The 23,481-nt window shown below is 37.3% G+C and overlaps 1 protein-coding gene across 2 annotated transcripts in view; it reads left to right on the forward strand.

Moving 5' to 3' along the window:
* Positions 1-23,481, forward strand: part of fdft1 (farnesyl-diphosphate farnesyltransferase 1) — a 48,522-nt gene that overhangs the window by 19,628 nt on the left and 5,413 nt on the right. For both annotated transcript variants that reach the window (XM_041250661.1, XM_041250660.1), the window contains exons 4-5: positions 3,992-4,120; positions 18,844-19,035. In XM_041250661.1, the coding sequence (XP_041106595.1) occupies positions 3,992-4,120; positions 18,844-19,035 (321 nt within the window). The remainder of the gene's footprint in view (positions 1-3,991; positions 4,121-18,843; positions 19,036-23,481) is intronic.

A 23,481-nucleotide genomic window follows, 5' to 3' on the forward strand; every position in this document is an offset into this window, starting at 1 on the left:
AACCACATTTTACAAGTGAACAAGTTACAGTATGTATTAAAGCCCTTAAGTATTCCATTCAAACAACATGTTTTCAACATCGGGCCATAAACACTTTCCTCTTACCAACTTGTTTTTCTTTCGCCATATTTACGTTTGTCTTTTTTCAGCATTGCAATTGCCATGCTTTTCAGTAAATTCAACAACGCGCAATTTCAAGCTTGTTGAGTAGCATTTTTGTTTTTTGTCTGACGTTCGTGCTTTATCCAGACTCAAAGACACCTGCCTTATAAGGATTCAGGAGAGCAGAGGTATATCTCTTTCCTGACAGGAATCAACCCACTGTCCCCTCTGGCGCTCCATAATAGGAGATGGGGACCCGCTGGCGGTATGGCTTGACACACCAGTGGCCAAGGCAACTGTTATATACCTTCTCACTACATGCCTTGCTCCAGCTGTGTCTGGAGAAAATCAGACAGGACTGGGCCAAGGTGTTCCTAGTAGCCTTATTGGCATAGGGGACCTTATGGTATTCCAACCCATTGAGCCTAAGCAGAATATTCTGGGTAAGCTACTTGAAAAGAAAAAAAAAAACAGATATATTATCTTTTAATGAATGACTCTGAAGAACTGTAGTGTACTGTAAACTTCCCTGTGCTCGTGTTGCCCTCTCTATTAATAATATATGTGGAAAATTGAAGTGGCACTCATTATTAATATTTTCATTCAGTTGTGTGATACCAACTGCAGTATATTAAAAGTTGTAGGCTTGCCGACCATAAAAAAAGTGTTCTACCTATTGCAAGTACTGTCAGTAGCTACAATAAATTGCAGATGCGTTGTGTGTGTGAGTGTGTCTCTCTCTCTCTCTCTCTCTCTCTCTCTCTCTCTCTCTCTCTCTCTCTTATATATATATATATAATTAGCTCAAAGAGCCAGCTGCCCAACGTTTCGATATGTTGCACATATCTTTCTCAAGGGAGCCTGTGTTTGAATCAAAGCATTGGAGGTATTTATAGGTGTTTGACGGCATGACAACTGCTTGTTGTTGTTTATATCCATGATTTATTCTTACATGATGTAATGGTGTTCTATATGTGACATCACGTTTACTTATATCTTTAAATCTATATTAATTCTAATTAACATTGTTTTATATAAACTTATATTATCATGCAATGCTGGCTCTGAGGATCAGCCTTGATATGGTCTCCCCAGTGCATTAGCATGCACAACTTTTGAATTAATTTTGTTTATTTAATTATTTTTAACTTTTATATATTTATTGGAATTAATTAGTTCATTCTTTTCTGTTGAGTCCCGCTGGCATAATTGTGTTAAGTCTATTTATCCATTTACTTTCTTTTATTCTTCTGTATGTCGCATTGTCTAATTTTAGCTGTTCTGATACTACAAACTTTACATCATTTATGTCATGTCCTTGACTGGTGAAGTGCTGTACTATTGGTTCATTCATTTTTTTATTTCTAATTAATGAAAGATGGTTCTGAATTCTTTTATATAAAGTTGTCTCTCCAACATATATTATTTCATCACATTTCACAGGCTATTCCATAAACAACATTGCTATTTTTACAGTAGATATTAGTTTTTAGTGGATATGTGGTGTTGTTATGTTTAATTATATTTCTACTTTTGTCCATACTTTACATGTATTAGGGCAAGTATTTGTAGAACCTATTCTGTCAATTATTCTTTTATGTTTACTGTGAACACCTGAATTGGCTTCTCTTTTGAATGCGACAACTGGGGCCTTAAACACTTTTTTCAATTTTTCTGAATTATGTAGAATACGCAAGTGTTTCCAAACTATCTTAGAAATACTGGGCAAAAGTTTAGAGTACGTCATTACTAATGGGACTCTCTTGACCTTTTTATCTCTATTTTTATAATCTAGTAGATCATCTCTTTTTAGTATATCCACTTTTCTTAACTCTGTCTCTATAATTCTTTCTTTGTATCCTCTTTTTTTAAGATTTGTTTTTAATACATGTCTTTGTTTTACATAGTTACTTTCTTTAGAGTATGTTCTTCGTATTCTTATTCCTAGCCCCTTTGAGATTGCTCTTTTAGTGTGTATTGGATGTGCACAGGACATGTGTAAATACTGGTGCATGTCAGTAGGTTTATAGAAGAGGTCAGTCTCAATTGAACCTTCTTCAAGTTTTACTACAGTATCTAAAAATTCTATTTCTTGTCCATCAAAGGTCCACCATAATATTACTGTGTATTTCGTTTGCCATTTTATGAAACTGGAAAGAGATTCTTCTCCATGTGTCCAAACCCCAAAAATATCATCTACAAACAGAATGCATTCTAAAGGTTCTCTTTCTGATTTTCTAAGTAATTGTTCTTCCCATTTCCCCATGTATGTACTGGCAAAATGCATTCCTAATTTAGATCCTATTGCTGTACAATAGTTTTATTTGTAATTATCAACAAATGTAAAATAACTTTTTTCTAAAACTACACAGCACCTCTGCAGTGATTACTGATTCATCTAGTCTATTATCTAGTGCTTTTTGACAAGCTTCTAAAGTTTCTTTACGAGGGACACTTGGATACAAGGATTTTACAATTTACATAAATTTAATAAAAAATTACTTAAACAGCCTATTGTGTCTGTTGCTCGTCCCCGATCACATTAACTGGATTTGCGCAAGGTCTGCCCCCAAAAGTGCCGCAGCTGTTTAGTAGCTGTCACTCCTTAGAATTGTAAAGTTAACAATTCCTTAACTACTTTCGGTTTCCAATTAGTACCTCTTTCTTGACTATCCATTGTGTTTGAAAAATTGAAAGTGTGTAAATACCCAATACGTCTGGTATACAGTCACTTGGGATGTTGACTTTCAAACCACTCCCACTATAGCGCTTCAGTGGCGGTACAGCCTTTCACACAGGCAGTTATGATGGTTCAGTGCTGTCTCTGAACCACCTCGCGAGGTGGTTCAGAGACGGCATAAAATATTACGGTTCTGTGGTGGTATAGACAATTCACACAGACCTATAAGCTACTTCAGTGGCGGTTCTGAACCGTCATAACTCCTCTGTGTAAAAGCACGAGAACTAATCAACCTAGATACAACTTTAAACTATCAATTAAAGAGTTGTTCTTACAGATTATATGATGTAATAAACTGAGAATTAATATATACAGTACAATAGTGATTACTGTAAATGCAGTGTCAGTTTACACATAAGAACATAAGAAAGTTTACAAACGAGAGGAGGCCATTCGGCCCATCTTGCTCGTTTGATTGTTAGTAGCTTATTGATCCCAAAATCTCATCAAGCAGCTTCTTGAAGGATCCCAGGGTGTCAGCTTCAACAACATTACTGGGGAGTTGATTCCAGACCCTCACAATTCTCTGTGTAAAAAAGTGCCTCCTATTTTCTGTTCATGCATATATTTCCAAATAAACATATTTCTGAAGTTTAGAATATTAGATGTTTTCATTGTCCTTTTAAAATAGAAATAGAAACTTTTGGTTGTGCTAAAAAAAAAAAAAAAACCCTCTGTGGACCTGTGAGTGGCTGCAGCAACACCAGTCAAAGCATGTATCTTCTAACTGAGAAATGTGATAGGTTTGCAAAGAGCTTGACTGTCTCTGGAAGAAGTTTTTTGCAGTTTAATGATGGAATGCCATAATTACACAGCTAAGAGGCGCATAGCATAAAATCAAACATGGCCGATGGCGGCTGCAAAAGGGTTAAATGTAAGAACTACTTCAGGAATAAGAACCTGATTTGGACAAAAAAAGGGGAAAAAAATCAAGTTATGCCTTTTCCCTATGTATTGAAAAGACTCATACTTGTTAAAATATATGTACGTATCAATCTCTGTCTCTATAATCCAATATGTCCTCTGTAACGTATGCTTTATCAAGCAGCTAGAGCTTTTTTGCTCATACACTCTTGTCATTTTTAAATCTCCCCAGCTCTAACAGCATGCATGGGATTCTAAGTCTGATCTTCTCTTTTTGTCACTCAGATATCCTTGGAATTCCAGAACCTGGGGAAGGATTACCAGGATGTGATTTCGGATATCTGTCACCGCATGGGGGTCGGCATGGCAGAATTCCTAGAGAAAAAAGTGGTTTCTATGCAGGAATGGGACAAGGTAACCCCTTTTGTTTTTTGTTTAAACTGATATGATTTTAATATTAAATATAAATGACCACGAGACAGTTTACATAATGTCACAATGTGTTTAGAAAAACATTTTGTTTTATTTTTTGGAGATTTTTTTTATTTATTATGCATTCCAGTTTTTCTATGGTGGAATCTTGTCTTTAAACTCTTCAACTCCAAAGTAAAAATTAAGGTACACGCCAGGTACCATAATTTTGAAATAATTTAATTGCTGTTTTTACCCCTGATATTAAATTAAAATGCTATTAGATAGGAAATAAAACATAATCTTAAATCTCAATCTTATAATATTTCCATTAACACTTTAAGTCCGTGTGCCAGTAAAACACCATAAAATAAGTAAGACACACATTTGATATGTACTTGTTTTATTTTTTGGGATTAATAAAAATATGTATATTTGAAAAGAATAATGTCATTTTTTTGTAAATTAGAAACACGTGAAATTAAGCGATAGTGGGGAGTTATGCGTCCCAAGCCGAATTAGATATTTTTTGACATGTATTCGGATACAAAAATAAGATGTTCGTATTCGCTAGAAATGACAAATACCTTGCACTTATTTACCGTCTCACCAGAATTTGCGCGACAGTTTAAGAAATGGCAAATGATAGAGCTCTGTGTGATATGTGAGTTTATATATAATGTATGTGTAACCCAGAAACAACACAGCAGCTCAGCTCGCACACATAGTGATGTCTATGGAAAGCCGTCTGGGACAAAAACGGGTTGTGCTGCTTTAGAAAGAGTCAGAAAAAAAGGAAGCATGTTGTTCTGAAATGCCTTGCTTAAACAGTGTCCAACTTGCAGGCAATTATGTAGTGATTTTTATTTAGAAATGTATATATTATATAAATTTTGTTGTGACTGTTACGTGGAATGTAATAAACAAGAACCAAAATGGTGAGTTTTCTTTCCCTTCACTTTACAACTCCATTTCCACGTTTTTGTTTTTATTTGAAATATTTAAAGTTGAATTTCAGTTTTCGTTTGTTTATTACAAAAAGACACAAGTAAACCTCATTTTGTTACCTTATGAAAACATGTTGATGGGTGCTGTTTACTGTGAAGAAATTGTAAGAAAGGAAAAAATTAAATAAAATGTTTTTGTATTATTTATTTTGTGAATAAATAAAACAAAGTTTAACTTGAACTGCTATTTGGCTTTGCCTTTGTTTTGTAGTTAATTCACTTACTCTTTACTCCTGGGATATTTTTCTATTTTAACGTGTTACATATTGTAAGGTCTTCTGTAAAATAAAGGCACACGCGTAGGGCACTGCCACAGCGATGGCCACACCCATGCCCCGTGCCCTTACTGCTGTGCTCTATTCAGAGCAATATAATTACTTTTATTTTGTGAAAAACTAAATAATATTAGAACAGATATTTAAATTAAGCGAATATCTGAACATGAAAATCCTGTGTTCGTCCCAGCACTATTATTAGCTTTGCAGTACTATAACTTGTAGTACTAGGGTTTTGTAGCAGGTTTTCAGCAGTAGCTGGATCATGTGTTGTAGGTGAGGATGGTAAATGTACGTGCCCAAATAAATCAACATTTCCATAAGCAAGAATGTAATTTTCAAAAAGCCGGTATACATAGGGATTGATTTTTAGTTTGATTCACAGTTGGTGCTGAGACATTCCAGCGGGCATGTACCATCTGTTAGAGCCCGCTTGAGCTGGAAGCTGATTGGCTGACGGTGATAAATCATTTTCTAATTAGTAAAATAAACAATGTATTTGTAAACGATGTAATACATACAAAACACAGGATTTCTGAACAAAAAAAAAAACTTACATACATGAAAAACTATTTGCCCCTTGTCTGATTTTCTGCATTTTTCACATTGAATTTGGTCAGATCTTTTTGTGGGTTGTAGTCGTATATAGAGGGAGTCTTAGAGAAAAATGACACCAAGGTTTGGTGCTTCTTTCATTTGTTTGGTGTGCAAGGTAATCAAACATGCAATCTTCAGGTGTGAAAAAGTTACTGTCCCCCTAGTTAACTCAACCCAATTAAAGGGATAATTAGGGTCAGCTTTCGTTTCGTTAACAATCAGGCCTGATTTGGGCGAGCCCTGCCCAATATAAATCTAACAAACTTTTGCCCTTACCAGCAGAGTGAAGTTGTCAGCACACAAGTTCTAGAGGCACATCGTGCCATGATAAAAAGAAATTCCTGAAGACCTCCGGAAAAAAAGTTATTGCTGCCCATCAGTCTGGAAAGGGTTACAAAGGCATTTCTAAGGCTCTGGGGCTCCACCAAACCATAATCAGAGCCATATTGTCCAAATGGTGAAAGTTTGGCAGAGCAGTGAATCTCCCCCTGGAGTGGCCGTCCTACCAAACTCTCCAAGAGCAAAGTGTAAAATCATCCAGAAAGCCACAAAGAACCCTACAACAACATCTAGGGATCTGCAGGCCTCTCTCACCTCGGCTAAGGTCAGTGTTCATGACTCTACCATCAGAAAGACACTGGGCAAAAATGGGATTCATGGCAGAGTAGCAAGGCGGAAACCACTGCTCATTAAGAAGAACATGAATGCTCGTCTCAAGTTTGCCAAAAAGCACCTGGATGATCCTCAAGAGTTCTGGAACAGTATTCTATAGACAGATGAATCAAAAGTGGAACTTTTTGGCCAACATGGGCCCCGTTATGTCTGGTGAAAACCAAACACTGCATTCCACAGTAAGAACCTCATACCAACGGTCAAGCATGGTGGTGGTAGTGCATTGATTTGGGGATGCTTTGCTGCATCAGGACCTGGACGACTTTCCGTCATTGAAGGATCCATGAATTTTGCTCTGCCGTCCTTGAGCTGAAGCTGAAGCGCAGCTGGGTCATGCAGCAAGACAATGATCCGAAACACACAAGCAAGTCTACATCAGAATGGCTGAAGAACAAGAAATTTAAAGTTCTGGAATGGCCTAGTCAACGTCCAGACCTAAACCCCACTGAATGTTGTGACAGGACCTGAAACGAGCAGTTTATGCTCGAAAAACCACAAATGTCACTGAGTTTAAGCAGTTCTGCATGAAGGAGTATTCCAAAATTCCTCCACAGCGCTGTGAGAGACTGATCAATAACTACAGGAAGCGTTTGGTTGCAGTTATTGCTGGTAAAAGTGGCGTAACCAGTTATTGGGTATAAGGGGGCAATTGCTTTTTCACATGGGGGCTGGTGTTACATAACTTTCTTTAATAAATAAATAAAATAAGTATCACAATTTTGTGTTATTTCTTCACTCAGAGTCCCTTTTATCTACTATTAGATTTTGATTAAAGATCTGATAACTGTCAAAAATGCAGAAAATCAGACGGGGCAAATACTTTTTCACGTTACTGTACATGGGTGAAAGTGTTGCATGTGTAGACAGAATTCTGTCAAAATGGCCTCTCCCAGGTCCATTCCCATGATTCGTGTAGAAATACCAAAAAAATCTGGGTGGAGGAAAACTAATGTTTTCGCACGTACTTGATGACTTGTGTTCTTTTACTATATTTTTCTCCTGTTTGAACTGTAACTTGACTGAGACCTGGGGTGCCATGTGTTAAAAAAAAAAAAAAAAAAAGCATTCATATTTGTTTAGATGTAGCTTAAAACTTTGTATTTTTTTTCCCCAGATTTATAAATGTTGGGAAAATAATTTTTTTTTTTAAATGTATACATTCAGATATCATTTATAAATCTAGTTACAAGATTTAACATTTAGCTAAATATTTAACTAAATCTTAAATCTCTTAACAAGATTTAACATTTGCTAAATATTTAACTGGTCAGCTAAATCTGGAGTTTGTATGCAAATGAACTCCACCCGCTTTGTTTTCACGCAATTTGATTGGCTCTTGTAATGCAGAAATGTTCATATTCCCCCCTAAATGTTAAATCATGATAAGAGATTTAAGATTTAGTTAAATATTTAGCTAAATCTGTTTTATATTTGTAATTAATTTTGAACAATTTGTAGATTTTATTTTTCACTTTGACATTATAGACTTTTTTTGACTCCTAATTAAATCCACTTTGATTCCATGTTGTAAAATGTGGAAAAGTCCAAAGGGGGTGAATACTTCTGAAAGCCACTGTATAACCGCGGCGGTTCTAGTGTTAACGTGGTAATTTTTGTGGTGCCTGTGTAGAGTAATATTGTCTTGCATTAGGTTTGAGTACTCAAAATTGTTAACGTTCGAGTGCTCGAGCACTGAATTACTTGAAATTCCCACCCCTAAAAGACACACACAATCACAAGTCCGGAGTTAGTGCTAAAGTGCTTGTGGTGAAGTACAATTTATTCATGCACAGTGGTGAAGTGTTGTCCAGGTTTAGTGCTGGCCTTAAGCCACAGCTACGGATCAGGGTCCAGTATAAATCCTCTGCTCAACTTAATATTTCTCTTTTCATTTAAAAAAAAAAAAACGAAAGTATGTGCATTCAGGGAAACATACTTCAAAGTAGCCCCCGTACTAGCACAGTCCACACAGATGTAATGCTTTTCAACTTGTCATGTGCATTTACCACATACTGCTCTTTCACACTGAGCACAGATATCAGACGTTTTATTTTTAGTTCGTTTAGTTACCTGGCATTTTGTTTTTTGTTGCATGTGTCATTTGATGCGGACTGTATCCAGGTTGAGCTGCGTTTCTCTGCCGCTTTGCAGCTTTCTGATAGAACTGTTTCTGCTAAAGCTCCGTGGCTAGTATCATAAGATGATATTTTCCCCTGTATATATATTGTACAAAACAAAGGAATTCATGGCTGCCATGTCCAGTACCTTGTAAAATACAGCAACCTGGACATCGGTTATTGCTTTCACTAAGTTTTGCGCAGATCTCTTCTCGCTTTGTTTATTGTTCCAACCAGGCTATTTTTTTTTTTGTTCTTCAACTTTTTTGCTAATTACAGTGAAATAAAAAAATGTCATTGGTAACATTCATCCCTTTTCCTAAGCACGGTTACATCAGCCTAAGTACTACATTGTCTCCCAGTCTCTGACCAAGTTTTATCTTTGCACAGGTAGGGGTAGGGTCTGCGCTGCCAGCCAAAACTTGATCCCAAGTTTGACAGGTTTGTTTGATGTGTATTGTCTCCATCGACACCTTGCTTTTGTCAGAAACAGCTGCTTGTCCATGTATTGTTTTATGTTTAGCTTGAAACGGGCAATGCTGTTTTCAGTGAAGTCGTTCCAAATTCATGCTGCCAATGCAAATATATATGTAGTTGCTCTCAAATCAAAACGCAAAAATATCAAGATTTCTCGAACAATTCTTGTAATAGTAATATTATAAGACAGCAGACTATATGCTAACGTAGACAGCCAGACGATAGTTCTCCAAGGAATTGATAAGGTTACAATAGAGATTTGGATGACATGACATATGGATAACATAGGTGTCACTATCATCAAACCACTGGGCGACCACACATGCCCTGTGGATGGGGGCATTGTCATCTGAGAAAACACCCCACCTGGCAGGAAAGAAGTGATGCAACATGGGGTGAAGATGATCGCTCAGTACCATTTAAGTAGCGATTAGCATTGACCTTGCCTTCGAAGGGAATGAGTGCACCCAAACCATGCCAGGAAAATGCACCCCACAACATCATGGAACCACCAGAACCTTTCACTGTTGGAACCAAGCACTCAGGGCTGTAGAGTTCTTTAGGTTGGCGCCACACGTGCACTCGTCCATTTGTCGATTTGTGTGGAAGCCCTTGCTTTCGTTACACTTGTGTCCCTCATTTACCTAAGTGTTTCCATTTTTTTTGTCCACTACCTGTGTCTGTGTGTATGTATGATATATATATATATATATATATATATATATATATATATATGTGCCTTGCAAAAGTATTCAGACCCAGTATGACCAATTCTCTCATATTACTGAATTACAAATGGTACATTGAAATTTCGTTCCGTTGGATATTTTATTTTAAAATTATTGTAAGGTGACACTGGTTTTATGTTGAGAAATATTTTTAAGAAAAATAAAAAACTGAAATATCTTGCTTGCATAAGTATTCAACCCCCACACATTAATATTTGGTAGAGCCACCTTTCACTGCAATAACAGCTTTAAGTCTTTTGGGGTAAGTATGTACCAGCTTTGCACACAGTGTCGGAGTGATTTCGGCCCATTCTTGGCAGATTTGCTCCAGGTTGTTCGGGTTGGTTGGATGACGCTTGTGGACCACAATTTTCAAATAGTGCCACAGATTCTCAGTGGGATTGAGATCAGGACTTTGACTGGGCCACTGTAGGACATTCACCTTTTTGTTCTTGAGCCACTCCAATGTTGCTTTGGCCTTGTGCTTTGGATCATTGTCCTGCTGAAAGGGGAATTTCCTCCCAAGCTTCAGTTTTTTAGCGGACTGAAGCAGATTCTCTTGCAGTATTTTCCTGTATTTTGCTCTATCCATTCTTCCTTCAATTGTAACAATATGCCCAGTCCCTGCTGATGAGAAGCATCCCCACAGCATGGTGCTGCCACCACCATACTTTGCTGTAGGGATGGTGTGTCTTGAGGCATGGGCAGTGTTAGGTTTGCGCCACACATAGCACTTTGAGTTTTGGCCAAAAAGCTCTTATCTTGGTCTCATCTGACCACAAAACCTTTTCCCACATCGCAGCTGGGTCACTCCCATGCTTTCTGGCAAACTCCAGACGTGCTTTCAGATGGTACTTTTTGAGTAACAGCTTCTTTCTTGCCACCCTCCCATACAGGCCAGTGTTATGCAGAGCTCTTGATATGGTTGACTGGTGCACCATTACTCCACTCCCAGCCACTGAACTCTGTAGCTCCTTCAAAGTGATTGTTGGCCTCTCTGTGGCTTCTCTCACAAGTCTCCTTGTTTGAGAGCTGAGTTTTGAGGGACGGCCTTTTCTTGGCAGTGCCTGGGTGGTGTGATGCAGCTTCCAATTCCTGATTATTGATCCAGCTGTGCTCACTGGGATATCGAAAAACTTGGATATTATTTTGTACCCTTTCCCTAATCTAGGCATTTGTATTACTTTATCTTTAACTTCTGTAGAATGCTCGTAGGTTTTCATTTTCCTTCAGATTCACAGCCTTACCAATGATCCTTCAGCAGTGGGTTTTTTATCCAGAAAATGTGACAGCAACTTTAATGATTCACAGGTGGAGGCCAATGGTAAGGTAATTGTGTCCTCTTTAGGGCAATTTCTTTCATCGGTGCAAACTGGGAGCTTCCACAGCACAGGGGTTGAATACTTATGCAAGCAAGATATTTCAGTTTTTTATTTCTCTTAAAAATATTTCCCAACATAAAACCAGTGTCACCTTACAGTAATTGATTCTGAGTTTCAGTGTTTAAAAATAAAATATCAAACAGAATGAAATTTCAATGTACAATTTGTAATTCAATAATATGAGTTAATTGGTCATACTTTTGCAAGGCACTGTATGTGTGTGTGATTGCAGCAGCAAAGGTCATTCAAAATGATCTAGACAAGATTCAGAACTGGGCAGACACATGGCAAGTGACATTTAATAGAGAAAAGTGTAAGGTACTGCACGCAGGAAATAAAAATGTACATTATAAATATCATATGGGAGATATTGAAATTGGAGAAGGAATATATGAAAAAGACCTAGGAGTTTTTGTTGACTCAGAAATGTCTTCATCTAGACAATGTGGGGAAGCTATAAAAAAGGCTAACAAGATGCTCGGATACATTGTGAAAAGTGTTGAATTTAAATCAAGGGAAGTAATGTTAAAACTGTACAATGCACTAGTAAGACCTCATCTTGAATATTGTGTTCAGTTCTGGTCACCTCGCTATAAAAAAGATATTGCTGCTCTAGAAAGAGTGCAAAGAAGAGCGACCAGAATTATTCCGGGCTTAAAAGGCATGTCATATGCAGACAGGCTAAAAGAATTGAATCTGTTCAGTCTTGAACAAAGAAGACTACGTGGCGACCTAATTCAAGCATTCAAAATTCTAAAAGGTATTGACAGTGTCGACCCAAGGGACTTTTTCAGCCTGAAAAAAGAAACAAGGACCAGGGGTCACAAATGGAGTTTAGAAAAAGGGGCATTCAGAACAGAAAATAGGAGACACTTTTTTACACAGAGAATTGTGAGGGTCTGGAATCAACTCCCCAGTAATGTTGTTGAAGCTGACACCCTGGGATCCTTCAAGAAGCTGCTTGATGAGATTTTGGGATCAATAAGCTACTAACAACCAAACGAGCAAGATGGGCCGAATGGCCTCCTCTCGTTTGTAAACTTTCTTATGTTCTTATGTTCTTATATATATACACACACACACACACACACACACACACACAGTGCCTATAGAAAGTCTACACCCCCTTGAATTTTTTTCACATTGTGTTGTGTCAGTGCCTCAGTTTCATGCATTTTAAATAAGGATTTTTTGACACCTATCTACACACCATACTCCGTACTGTTAAGGGGAAAAAAGTTTTTATTGAGAAAAAAATTATATATTAAAAATACAAACTGAAAGATCAGAATTGGATAAGTCTCCACCCCACCCCCACCCCCGAGTAAATACTTGGTGGAAGCACCTTTGACAGCAATTACAGCTGTGAGTCTGTTGGGATAGGTCTCTACCAACTTTGCACACCTAGATTTGGCAATATTTGACCATTCTTTACAAAACTGTTCAAGCTCTGTCAATTTCCTTGGGGAGCATTGATGGACAGCAATCTTCAGGTCATACCACAAATTGTTAGATTTAGGTCGGGGCTCTGACTGGGCCACTCAAAGACATTTACCTTTTTGTTCCTTAACCACTCCAGTGTAGCTTTGGTTGTGTGCTTTGGGTCGTTGTCATGCTGAAAGGTGAATTTCTGTCCCAGTTTCAGCTTTCTTGCAGCTGGCAGCAGGTTTTCCTCAAGGACTTCTCTGTACTTTGCTCCATTCATTTCCCTTCTATCCTGACAAGTGCCCTAGTCTCTGCCAATGAGAAACATTCCCATAACATGATGCTGCCACCACCAAGCTTCACAGTAGGGATGATGTTCTTTGGGTGATGCACTGTGTTGGGTTTGCGCCAAACGTAACGCTTTGCATTTAGGCCAAAAAGTTCCATTTTATTTAGTCAGACCACAAAACTTTTTGCCACATGGCTACAGAATCTCCTGATTTGTTTTTTGCATACTTCAAACTGGATTCAAGGTGGGCTTTCTTGAATAATGGCTTCCTTCTTGCCACCCTACCATACAGGCCAGTTTTGAGGAGTGCTTGGCATATTGTTTTTGTTTTTTCATATTTCTACAGTAAATACAGTACGGTTGTTCAAACTTTAAACAACTTCTCAGTCTAACTTCTGTTTCTGTCTCTCCCTTTTGATACAGTATCTGACTGAAGAAAAGCTGTGCTGCCACTTTAGACATCTTATTCAGTATTCATTTTATTGCTAAATAAAAATTAGGCTTATTACATGGTGATCTTTCCTAATGTATTTAGGAGACCAGACACATGTTGTCACATATGCAATTTTACCAGTTTTTGCCATAAAAGTTGCCATTGGCCTCTTGGTAGCCTCTGATCAGTCTCCTTCTTGCTCGGTCATCCAGTTTGGAGGGACGGTCTGATCTAGGCAGGAACTTGATGGTGCCATGCCATGCACCTTCCACTTCTTAATAATCATCTTGACCGTGCTCCAAGGGATATTCAAGGCCTTTGATATTTTTTTTATACACATCCCCTGATCTGTGCCTTTCAGCAACTTTGTCCCGGAGTTCTTTTGAAAGCGTCTTGGCGCTCATGGTTGAGTCTTTGCTTTGAAATGCACTAACCAGCAGAGTGAACATTCAGGAATTGCTGAATTTATCCTGAAATCATATGAAGCAGTACAATTTATCACAGGTGGAGGCCACTTAACTTGGTGTGTGATTTTGAAAGCGATTGGTTAAACCTGAGCTAATTTTAGGATTGCTATTACAAGGGGGGTGGACACTTATCTAACCAGGCTGTTTCTGTTTTTATTTTTAATTAATTTTCTACAAGGCTATAAGGCAACAAAAGGTGAAAATTTTGAAAGGGGGTGTAGAAGACTTTCTATAGGCACTAATATATATGTGTGTGTGTGTATATATATATACACACACACACACACACACACACACAATACCAGTCAAAAGTTTGAGTACATTTGCTGGAAACTAGGTTTTTTTCATAATTGACAATGTTTTACGTCGTATACTTTTCTGTAAATACTTGAAAATGAAACAAATGTTACAGTATACAAAACAAAAGGAGTATCAAAGCAGTGTTCAAGAAAATTGAAAATTGTCTCTAAATCTTGGATTCCTCAAAATAGCCACTCTTTGCCTTAATAACACGAGGTATTCAGTTAACAAGTTTCAGCAGGAAATCACCAGACATGTCTTCCCAACTCTTTTACAGCAATTCCCAGAGATGTAGGGCACTTGTGGTTAACTTTGGTTTCACTTTTCTGTCCAGTTCGTCCCATACAAGTTATATGGGATTGAGGTCTGGAGACTGGGCAGGCCAGGTCATTAGATTGAGTTGCTTCACTTTCCTTCTTCGTCAGATAGTTCTTGCACAACTTTGAGGCGTGTTTCAGGTCATTATCTTGCTGAAGAATGAAGGACTGCCCAACTAGCCATAATCCTGATGGAATGGCATGCCTCTGAAGTATGCTATGATAGCCGTGCTGGTTGAGCTTGCCATGGACTTGGTAAAGATCACCAACTCTGTCACCAGCAAAGCAACCCCAGACCATGACACTGCCTCCTCCATGTTTGACAGTGGGAACCACACATGCAGAACTCATGCACTCACCCTCTCTGCGTGTTACAAATGCTCGACGGTTGGACCCAAATTTCAAATTTTGACTCATCGGTCCATAAGACCGACTTCCACTCCTCAAATGTCCAGTTTCTGTGTTTTTTGGCCCAGGCAAGTCTCTTCCTTTTATTCTGCACGCTTAACAATGGTTTATTTACAGCAGTTCTTCCAGTTAGGGCAGCTTCACGCAATCTCCTCTGAACAGTTGATGTTGAAACATCTGTACTTCTAGTAGCATTTAGCTGAGCTTGTATTTCAGGGGCAGTTAATCGCCGGTTTCGCAGACTTGTGACTCAATTGAACTTGTTCTCTGATTCTGAGGTCACCCTTGGCCTGCCTGACCTTGTTCGGTCCTCATGAGTGCCAGTTTCTTCAAATCATTTGATGGTCTTGGCCACAGCAGTTACAGACACTTGCAAAGTTCTTGCAGTGTGTCTTAAAGATTGACCTTCATTTCTTAAAGTAATTACAGACTTTTTTCTTTGCTTAACCGAGCGTATTTTGTCATTTGCTGCTCCCTTACATTCAGCAATGACAAACTTGTGCCTATGTTCCCTATATTTATAGTAATCATGGACGCTCACCTTTTAACAATAATTGGTGACAAAAGGTTAATTAGGTAACATGCTAGTTAACTCAGAATATCTGACAAAGACACTTTAAAAAGAAAAACAACAAAAAACCTATACTGCTGAACCTCATCTTCTTTAATATTAGCATCACAAGGGTATCCATGTATTATAAAATATAATAGATGGGCCTCTTCAGTGAATTACAGGAAAACAATTCCATCTCAGGTTTCTGTGACAGTTTATAAATTACTCAACCTTTGGTCTCCTAATTTATGATGTCACAGAAACCCTAGGTGAAATGATTTTCTTGTAACTCACTGATTCCCATCTATTTTTCTATGTATAATACATGGATGAAGGCTATATTTGCATTCTGAGCCATTTGAAAAAAAGGCATACTATATGCAGTGCTCCCTCGCTATAAGGCTTTCGATTTGTAACGCGTGTCAGATATAACCCTCCTACAGCATGTCCCCCAATTCCCTATACCAGTGATTCATGCAATATTTCTACAGTAAATACAGTACGGTTGTTCAAACTTTAAACAACTTCTCAGTCTAACTTCTGTTTCTGTCTCTCCCTTTTGATACAGTATCTGACTGAAGAAAAGCTGTGCTGCCACTTTAGACATCTTATTCAGTATTCATTTGATTGCTAAATAAAAATTAGACTTATTACATGGTGATCTTTCCTAATGTATTTAGGAGACCAGACACTTCAGCTTCGTTTCAGCCCCGCTCCGGCAGCCAAACCTGGGGCGAGCCCATTCCCTCTTTCTCTCGCCCGACCCGCTCCTTCTAGCACTTGGTTTGGTTGTCTGTCACTTTGAACTGAATTCCTGACCGCTGTTTAGCCAGGCTGTTTTTTTTGTGTAAAAAATGTAGCGTTGATTACATGGTGCTTTATGCATGGTTAATTCACGGAAAGTTATATTTTGATTCACTATACTTGCATTATAGAAAGGGAGTTATTGTATTTTGTGTTTGTCAGATGTGTGTGTTGTGTCCTGCGGCGCCCCCACACCCCTCCCCCGTTTTATAACGCTCTTTGATTATAACGTTTATATTGTGTGTTCCCCGAGACCGGCGTTATAGCGAGGGAGCACTATATTTATAATCAGACTTCTTGGACTCGAGTGCGGGTTTTTCGTGACTATCACAAATAATATTATAGTTACTAGAAAATCTGTGCACAGTAAAACCCACCCAACAGAACATTGCCCAATCACTGGTTAGCCCTGTTGTCTTTGCAGCCAGTCATAGTAAGATTAAGAAATTGGAAGCATGTTAGGTTGCAACTAAACACACCTCCACACAAATTCAACTGTTAAACGCATCTATCGCAGACCAAGTTTTTTTTTTTTTTCTCTTTTGCATTAAGTTCTTATTACTTTTAAACCGTGTTCTAAGTTTAAGCATTATAGAAATACATTTTTAAAACTGCATTCTTGAAAGACATAATTTAATTGAGCTTACTGAAAACAAAAAATTATGAAAAATAATAATCATATAAGTTATAATCATGCTTTGAGCTTCTTCAGAAAGTTGCTGTGTGATTAAATATTCTGTGCTTTGCTTCTAATCTCCAGCACATGCCATCACTGTTTGCAAGCAACGTCAATGAATTTACCTGACAAATTCATTCAAATTTCTTACCGTCAAACAAGCAGATATAGCAGACTGATAGGACAGAAGGACTGATTCATAGCAAAAAAAAAGACGGACAGAATAACATAACACTACTTTTACCAAAATTATTTATTATGGATGTGGGGAAAAATACATTAATACGCTGTGCAGCGTCAACCTAGAAATCTGTCTTTTGTGAATTTTTGTTCCTTTATGAACCTACACAAAGGGGAAATACCAGGAGCTGCCAGTTAACAGTGTTCACTTGCTCGCCGAACCCCCAGTCTCTTATTAATGAATTGCGCTTCCCTTCTGGGTGATGTGCGTTTTTAATTTTCTGCACTCATGTGACACTGGCACATCAACAATGCCGTTCATCCCTTCTGTTTAATGGGCTGAAGCCGGGCTGAAGCCGGGCTGTACTCGCTCAGAAATGCGAGCCCCCAAATCTGCTGTGCACATGTGCAGTAGAAGCTAGCCGTCAGCCAGGACTGGCTACAATTGGTTTAATGTCTGGATGGAGCACAGCCGGATAGAGAACACGGTGACCAGGTGATCAGCGCGCATGTGCCAAGACAACAAAGGCTATAAATAGGAGCAGCACAACTTTGTCTCTTGTCAGTCTTGCATAGTGTGTTACTTTGCAAAAAGACAGAAAAAATTTAAAGTGTTTTAAATATTATAATAAAATCCACAAGTGTAATTCTTTGCCTAAATTTTATTTCTATTTTTATTTATTTCTTAAGGCACCCCACCCCCTCACCTGAATCTGAGGTGTGAACACCCAAAAACTTTGGCCACCAGCTGCCAATGGGAAATACATAAACATAATGTTTTTGTGTAAAAGAGAAAAGATACATACAAAAATATACTTGATCTGAAATCAAATGAACTGAAGCACAATATCGTAAATGCATCATTGTATTACAGACTTCATGACAGTGCAAATACAATCAAAGTGAAACATAAAGTTTCTGTTTTGCAAAACAAATAATAAAAATAATACTGAATTTACTATTTAAACACAGTATCTATACAGTCCTGGCAATGTCTAAGTTAGATTGACTTAATTTCAGGTAAAATCAGCCAGAGGTATATAGTCGGAGGTGGAAGTAACTTTAATTTCTTAACTGTAGTGGTACTCGGCTCACTGCGCTTGCTTGCACATGCCTAAGCAGCTCCTTCTAAGGAAGCAGGGAAGCGCCTTTTCAAATATGGTACGTTATGCGGAATGTATATTTTATTTTTTCACAGTTTTTGTAGTCGTGCTGTATATGCAAGCATTTTGAAAATAAAGCTTTTTGTGTTTAATTTTCCATTTAAAGTGTTTCTGCAATGCAAATATTAGATATGATGTTCATGAATAAAACTTTTGAGTTGTATCAATAGCATGTCTTTCATTTTCATAACAAAGCAGTTTAAAAATGTATGGGTCAAGATTACCCACGTGGCGGTTCTAGGTAGTTTGAAAATCTGGTAGTTTTAGTGTTAAGTGTAAATGTACTAATAGTGTCTGATAGTTTAATTGTGGAAAAAGAAGGACATATATATTGTTGGTTCATTGTTGCAGCAGATTGCAGGAAAAACACTGCATTGCATTCTGATGAATAATCTTTATGACTGTAAAACATTGAAATTCATCTCTGGGTTCCCTGACTGTCCTGTTTGTTCACAGTACTGTCACTACGTGGCTGGCCTGGTGGGGATCGGCCTGTCCCGTCTCTTCTCTGCCTCCCAGCTGGAGGACCCTGAGGTGGGGCGAGATACTGAGCTTGCCAACTCAATGGGACTGTTTCTGCAGAAAACCAACATCATCCGAGACTACCTGGAGGACCAGAAAGAGGGCAGGGAGTTCTGGCCTCGAGAGGTAACCATGGCAATCACTGACACTTACTGGGGGTTAATTGAGTATTTAAAAATAAAGATTGCACATATGTATTTGGAACTTCTAGATTCTATTAAGACTGTGTTCGAAAGTTTGCTTGCTAGCCAGGAATTCAAAGGTAGGCATTCACGCCCTGTATGTTCTTTCTTTGTTTGTTTGTTTGTTTTGTTCTGAAAACCGTAAAACTATAAATCGCACATTAAATGTCACTCGCATGCAAAATACAATCTTTTGATTTGTATAGTGCATATTACATAAACAAAAGTCATTGTAAAATCCACTACCATTGTACCAAATGGTTATACATGCTGTAATGGCTCTATTTGGCGCCGCTGCCATATGGAGTAGGAGATAGTATGCCAAAGCACTGGGGCGGTACCTATAGCGTTTGTAGAGCTTCAGTTAAATATGAACTGAATAATACCCAGTGTACAATACATTATAAGAGAAGAGCTATGGTAGAATATGTTTGAAACATATAAACTATATGCCAACAGCAATAATTGAAATTTCGAAAACTGAGTACTGTCCACCCCTCCCCCTCCAACTTGTGGTATCCAGAGGCAGAACTTTAATTTCTTCTTTCTTCATCTCGACAACAAAGCGTTGTATAGCGTAAGCTGTATTGAAAGAAATGTCTCAAACTCTCTGCTGTTGAAAGCAAACTGTGCAAACGACTGTTGATGTGTTATGGAGGCACAACCAATCTCTGGTATTTATTATTATTATTATTATTATTATTTATTATTATTATTATTATTATTATTATTATTATTAGTAGTAGTAGTAGTAGTAGTAGTAGTAGTAGTAGTAGTAGTAAAATGTGACTGATAAGCTGCTTGGAACGGTGCCTGTTAAATAAAGCTTTGTTTTGCTTAAGTCAGCTGCAGTTGGTGCTGCTGCAATGCAAGCTTACTGTATAGATCACAAGCAGCATCAATTACGTGGAAATAAACGACGTGTATTTTTATTTAAATTATAAAAACATGATTACTGTTCTATATGATGTATTTTTTTTTTAAACTACCTGTGAATGTTTTATTCCATTTATATGGATTATCTGTAAAAATAATAGTATTTTGAATGAAATATAAACAAGTAGCTATGGTGACGTCACCAGTAGATTATGCAAATTAGTACCATTTATGGTTCAATCCTTCCTTAGGTAATGTGTTCCGAACCTTCAAAGGTCAAAATGTACCCTTCTTTGCAGCCCTAGATTCTATTTAATCAAGTGACAGCCCTAATAGTTTTGCACATAATTTAGCTCTGAACATGCAGTCTTAATCATATAGAATTCCTTACTGTAACATCTGGTTTTGGTTTACATCTGTTTCACATTAGCTGATACAGCGCTCTTCACATAAAACAAACCTATACAATGATAGACACTTTCACCATTCTAACTATATTAACAACTTACATACACCTTACATCAGGCTCACATTGGACTCCTGCTCAGTGCATGTTTATACACAGAATACAATGTTAAATGTTTATTTTATTCCTTACAGAATAGGAAATCACCAACCAAACATAAGAAATAAAAAAGCAAATAAACCTATAGTTAAACTCTACAAAAAAAAAAAAAAAAAAACGTAATATGAATGACCTACAATTTGTAGTTTTAGAAGACATAAAATTAGATAATACACCATACAGAAAAATATAGGAAAATAAATGGGTGTATAGACTCAATACCATGATGCCTTAAGGTAAAATAGAAAGGAATAGTAGTTTGTTACATCAGTAACAATGTAATAAATGACATCACAAACACAAAAAGTGAGTGTGGTATCAATAGCCTATAAGTAACTCCACTGTTTTCAAACACACTTTCCCTTGACAAAGGTATGTTAAACATACCGAAACATTGGGAAGTGTGTGTGTGTGTGTAACATTAGGAAGTGTGTGTGTGTGTGAGTGTGTGTCTGTCTATAATATATATATATATATACAGTGCTGTGAAAAACTATTTGCCCCCTGTCACATTGAATTTGGTCAGATCTTTTTGTGGGTTGTAGTAATATATAGAGGGAGTCTGAGAGAAAAAATGACACCAAAGTTTGGTGGTGCTTTCATTTGTTTGGTGTGCAAGATACTCGAACAATCTTCAGATGTGAAAAAGTTATTGCACCCCCTAGTTAACTCAACCCAATTAAAGGGTTAATTAGGGTCAGCTGTTTGAATACTTTGTTTAACAATCAGGCCTGATTTGGGCGAGCCCTGCCCAATATAAATCTGCTTAACTTTGGCCCTTACCATCAGTCAGTTGTCAGCACACAGGTTCTAAAGCAGGGGTTCCAAAAGTGCGGCCTGCGGGCCAAGTGCTGCCCGCAAGGATGTTTGGTGTGGTCCCTGAAGGGTTTCTCTTTTTTGTACAGTGTTTCAGAATAAGACTACAGTTAGGCTACAGTACAGTAGCTAGTACGATGTTATGTAGCAATCGTATGTAATTGCATAAAAAGCGCCAATGTAGACAGATAATTTATTAATTAATGCTGCACTTTAAATAGAAATGTGTGATTATTTAGTTGATTTCAGAAAGAAAAAATAAATAAAAACATCAAGGTAAAATACAGTGGTGTCTGTTTTATTTCTGCACATTTACTATGGAAATAAATGTCCACATCATGGGGAAATTTACATAATTTAATTAAAATTTTTTCACATCTCAAACTATTTGTATGGTCCCCAGAGATTTGAATTAAGCAGAGTTCATTGTACATATATTCAGTGAATTGTGAAGTGGTTAGTTGTACAGGTCAAGGTGCATTCTGCCTCACTACTGAAGAATAACCCACAAAACGAGTTTAATTGTTATAGTTTGAAGAGTACCTGTTTCGGGATTATTTTCTTTAATTGCTGTGACCAGGACAACGCATGATACTGATGCTCAAACCAAGACACAGGGTAAAATATAAACACATTTCAAAGCTGCTGGTATTGCAGTGGTAGTAATATACATTCCTAATTTAAATACAAAAATGTATAGGAAATAAAAACGGTATGATTTGGGACGTATTTCGGTTTCATGAGTGGTACATTTTTTGTGCAGCCCCCCATCCCATGCAACTTCTGGAAATTGGCAATTTGTCTTTGGACCACACTCAAAAGTTAACAATAGACTGACATTTATCATCAGAAAAACACAGAAAACGAAAGGCTGAGATTGACAGCTATGAGAAGGCATCCTCCAGTAAAAAATGTAAGGGGAATGAAAATTATGAACACCGACGATGTTATTTTCGATTTGACAGAGGCATTTGTTTGTGCTAATATTCCCCTGGAAAAAATTGATAATCCCAAACTACGTGCATTTCTACCCCAAATTACTGAGTTACTCGATGAAAATTGTACAGTTGGTAAAGATGTCTGAGAGTGTATCTGTAGTTACTGACGAGTCTACAAATGCAAAAGATAAGTATGTTTTGCACATTTTGTTTGTTCTCCAAGGACTATCGAATACCTTTAAACTGAAAGTATTAGCCAATACAGTTAATCTGTACTCTGTGAATTACTCATCAGTGGCACAGGGCATTGTGAAATGTTTAAACGCATTTGTAGTTCATTTAAATGATGTGACTGGATTTGTGTCCAATAATGCTAGTTACATGATCAAGGCATACAATGCAATGCAAAAAGAAACCACATTTTTTTCAACCCGCTTATAACTTATAACTCCGATGGCAGTAAGTATATTCGACTCACAAGTGTGTAGTTTGGATCTGGATGCCCTCCCATTATATTCTATTCCAGGATTTGATACTGACTAAATCAGAAATGGACAAATACCTACCATATGCAAAATAAAACGGCAGTAGAACGACTTTGAATCTTTAAAGCTGAAGAATTATTTCCCAATTTAACATGAAAGGCTAAAATATATTTGTCAGTTGTTGCCAAATCTGTAGAGCTGAAAGAAGTGTTTCTGACGATGCTTAAGTTTAATAGCAGCATTTAATGCATGGGACATTTTCTTTCATGAAACTAAGTGACACTTAATGTGCTGCTGTGAGCAACCTTGCATTATTATTATTATTATTATTATTATTATTATTATTATAATTATATTATTATTATTATTATATATAATTATAATAATATAATATGAATATTGTTGTTTGTATTTGTAATATACAGTGCCTATAGAAAGTCTATACCCCCTTTCAAAATGTTCACCTTTTGTTGCCTTATAGCCTGGAATTAAAATAGTTAGTTTTTTTTAATTTCATTTGTCTACACTTCCTACCCCACAACTTCCAAGTGAAAAAAATATTCTAGAAATTTGTAGAAAATTACTTAAAAATTTAAAACTGAAATTGCTTTGCCAGATAACTGCCCCCTTCCCCCCCTTGTAATAGCAATCCTAAATTAGCTCAGGTGTAACCTGTGTTAAATTGTAGTGATTCACATGATTTCAGGATG

Source organism: Polyodon spathula, chromosome 5, assembly GCF_017654505.1.
Source record: "Polyodon spathula isolate WHYD16114869_AA chromosome 5, ASM1765450v1, whole genome shotgun sequence".
NCBI lineage: Eukaryota > Metazoa > Chordata > Actinopteri > Acipenseriformes > Polyodontidae > Polyodon > Polyodon spathula.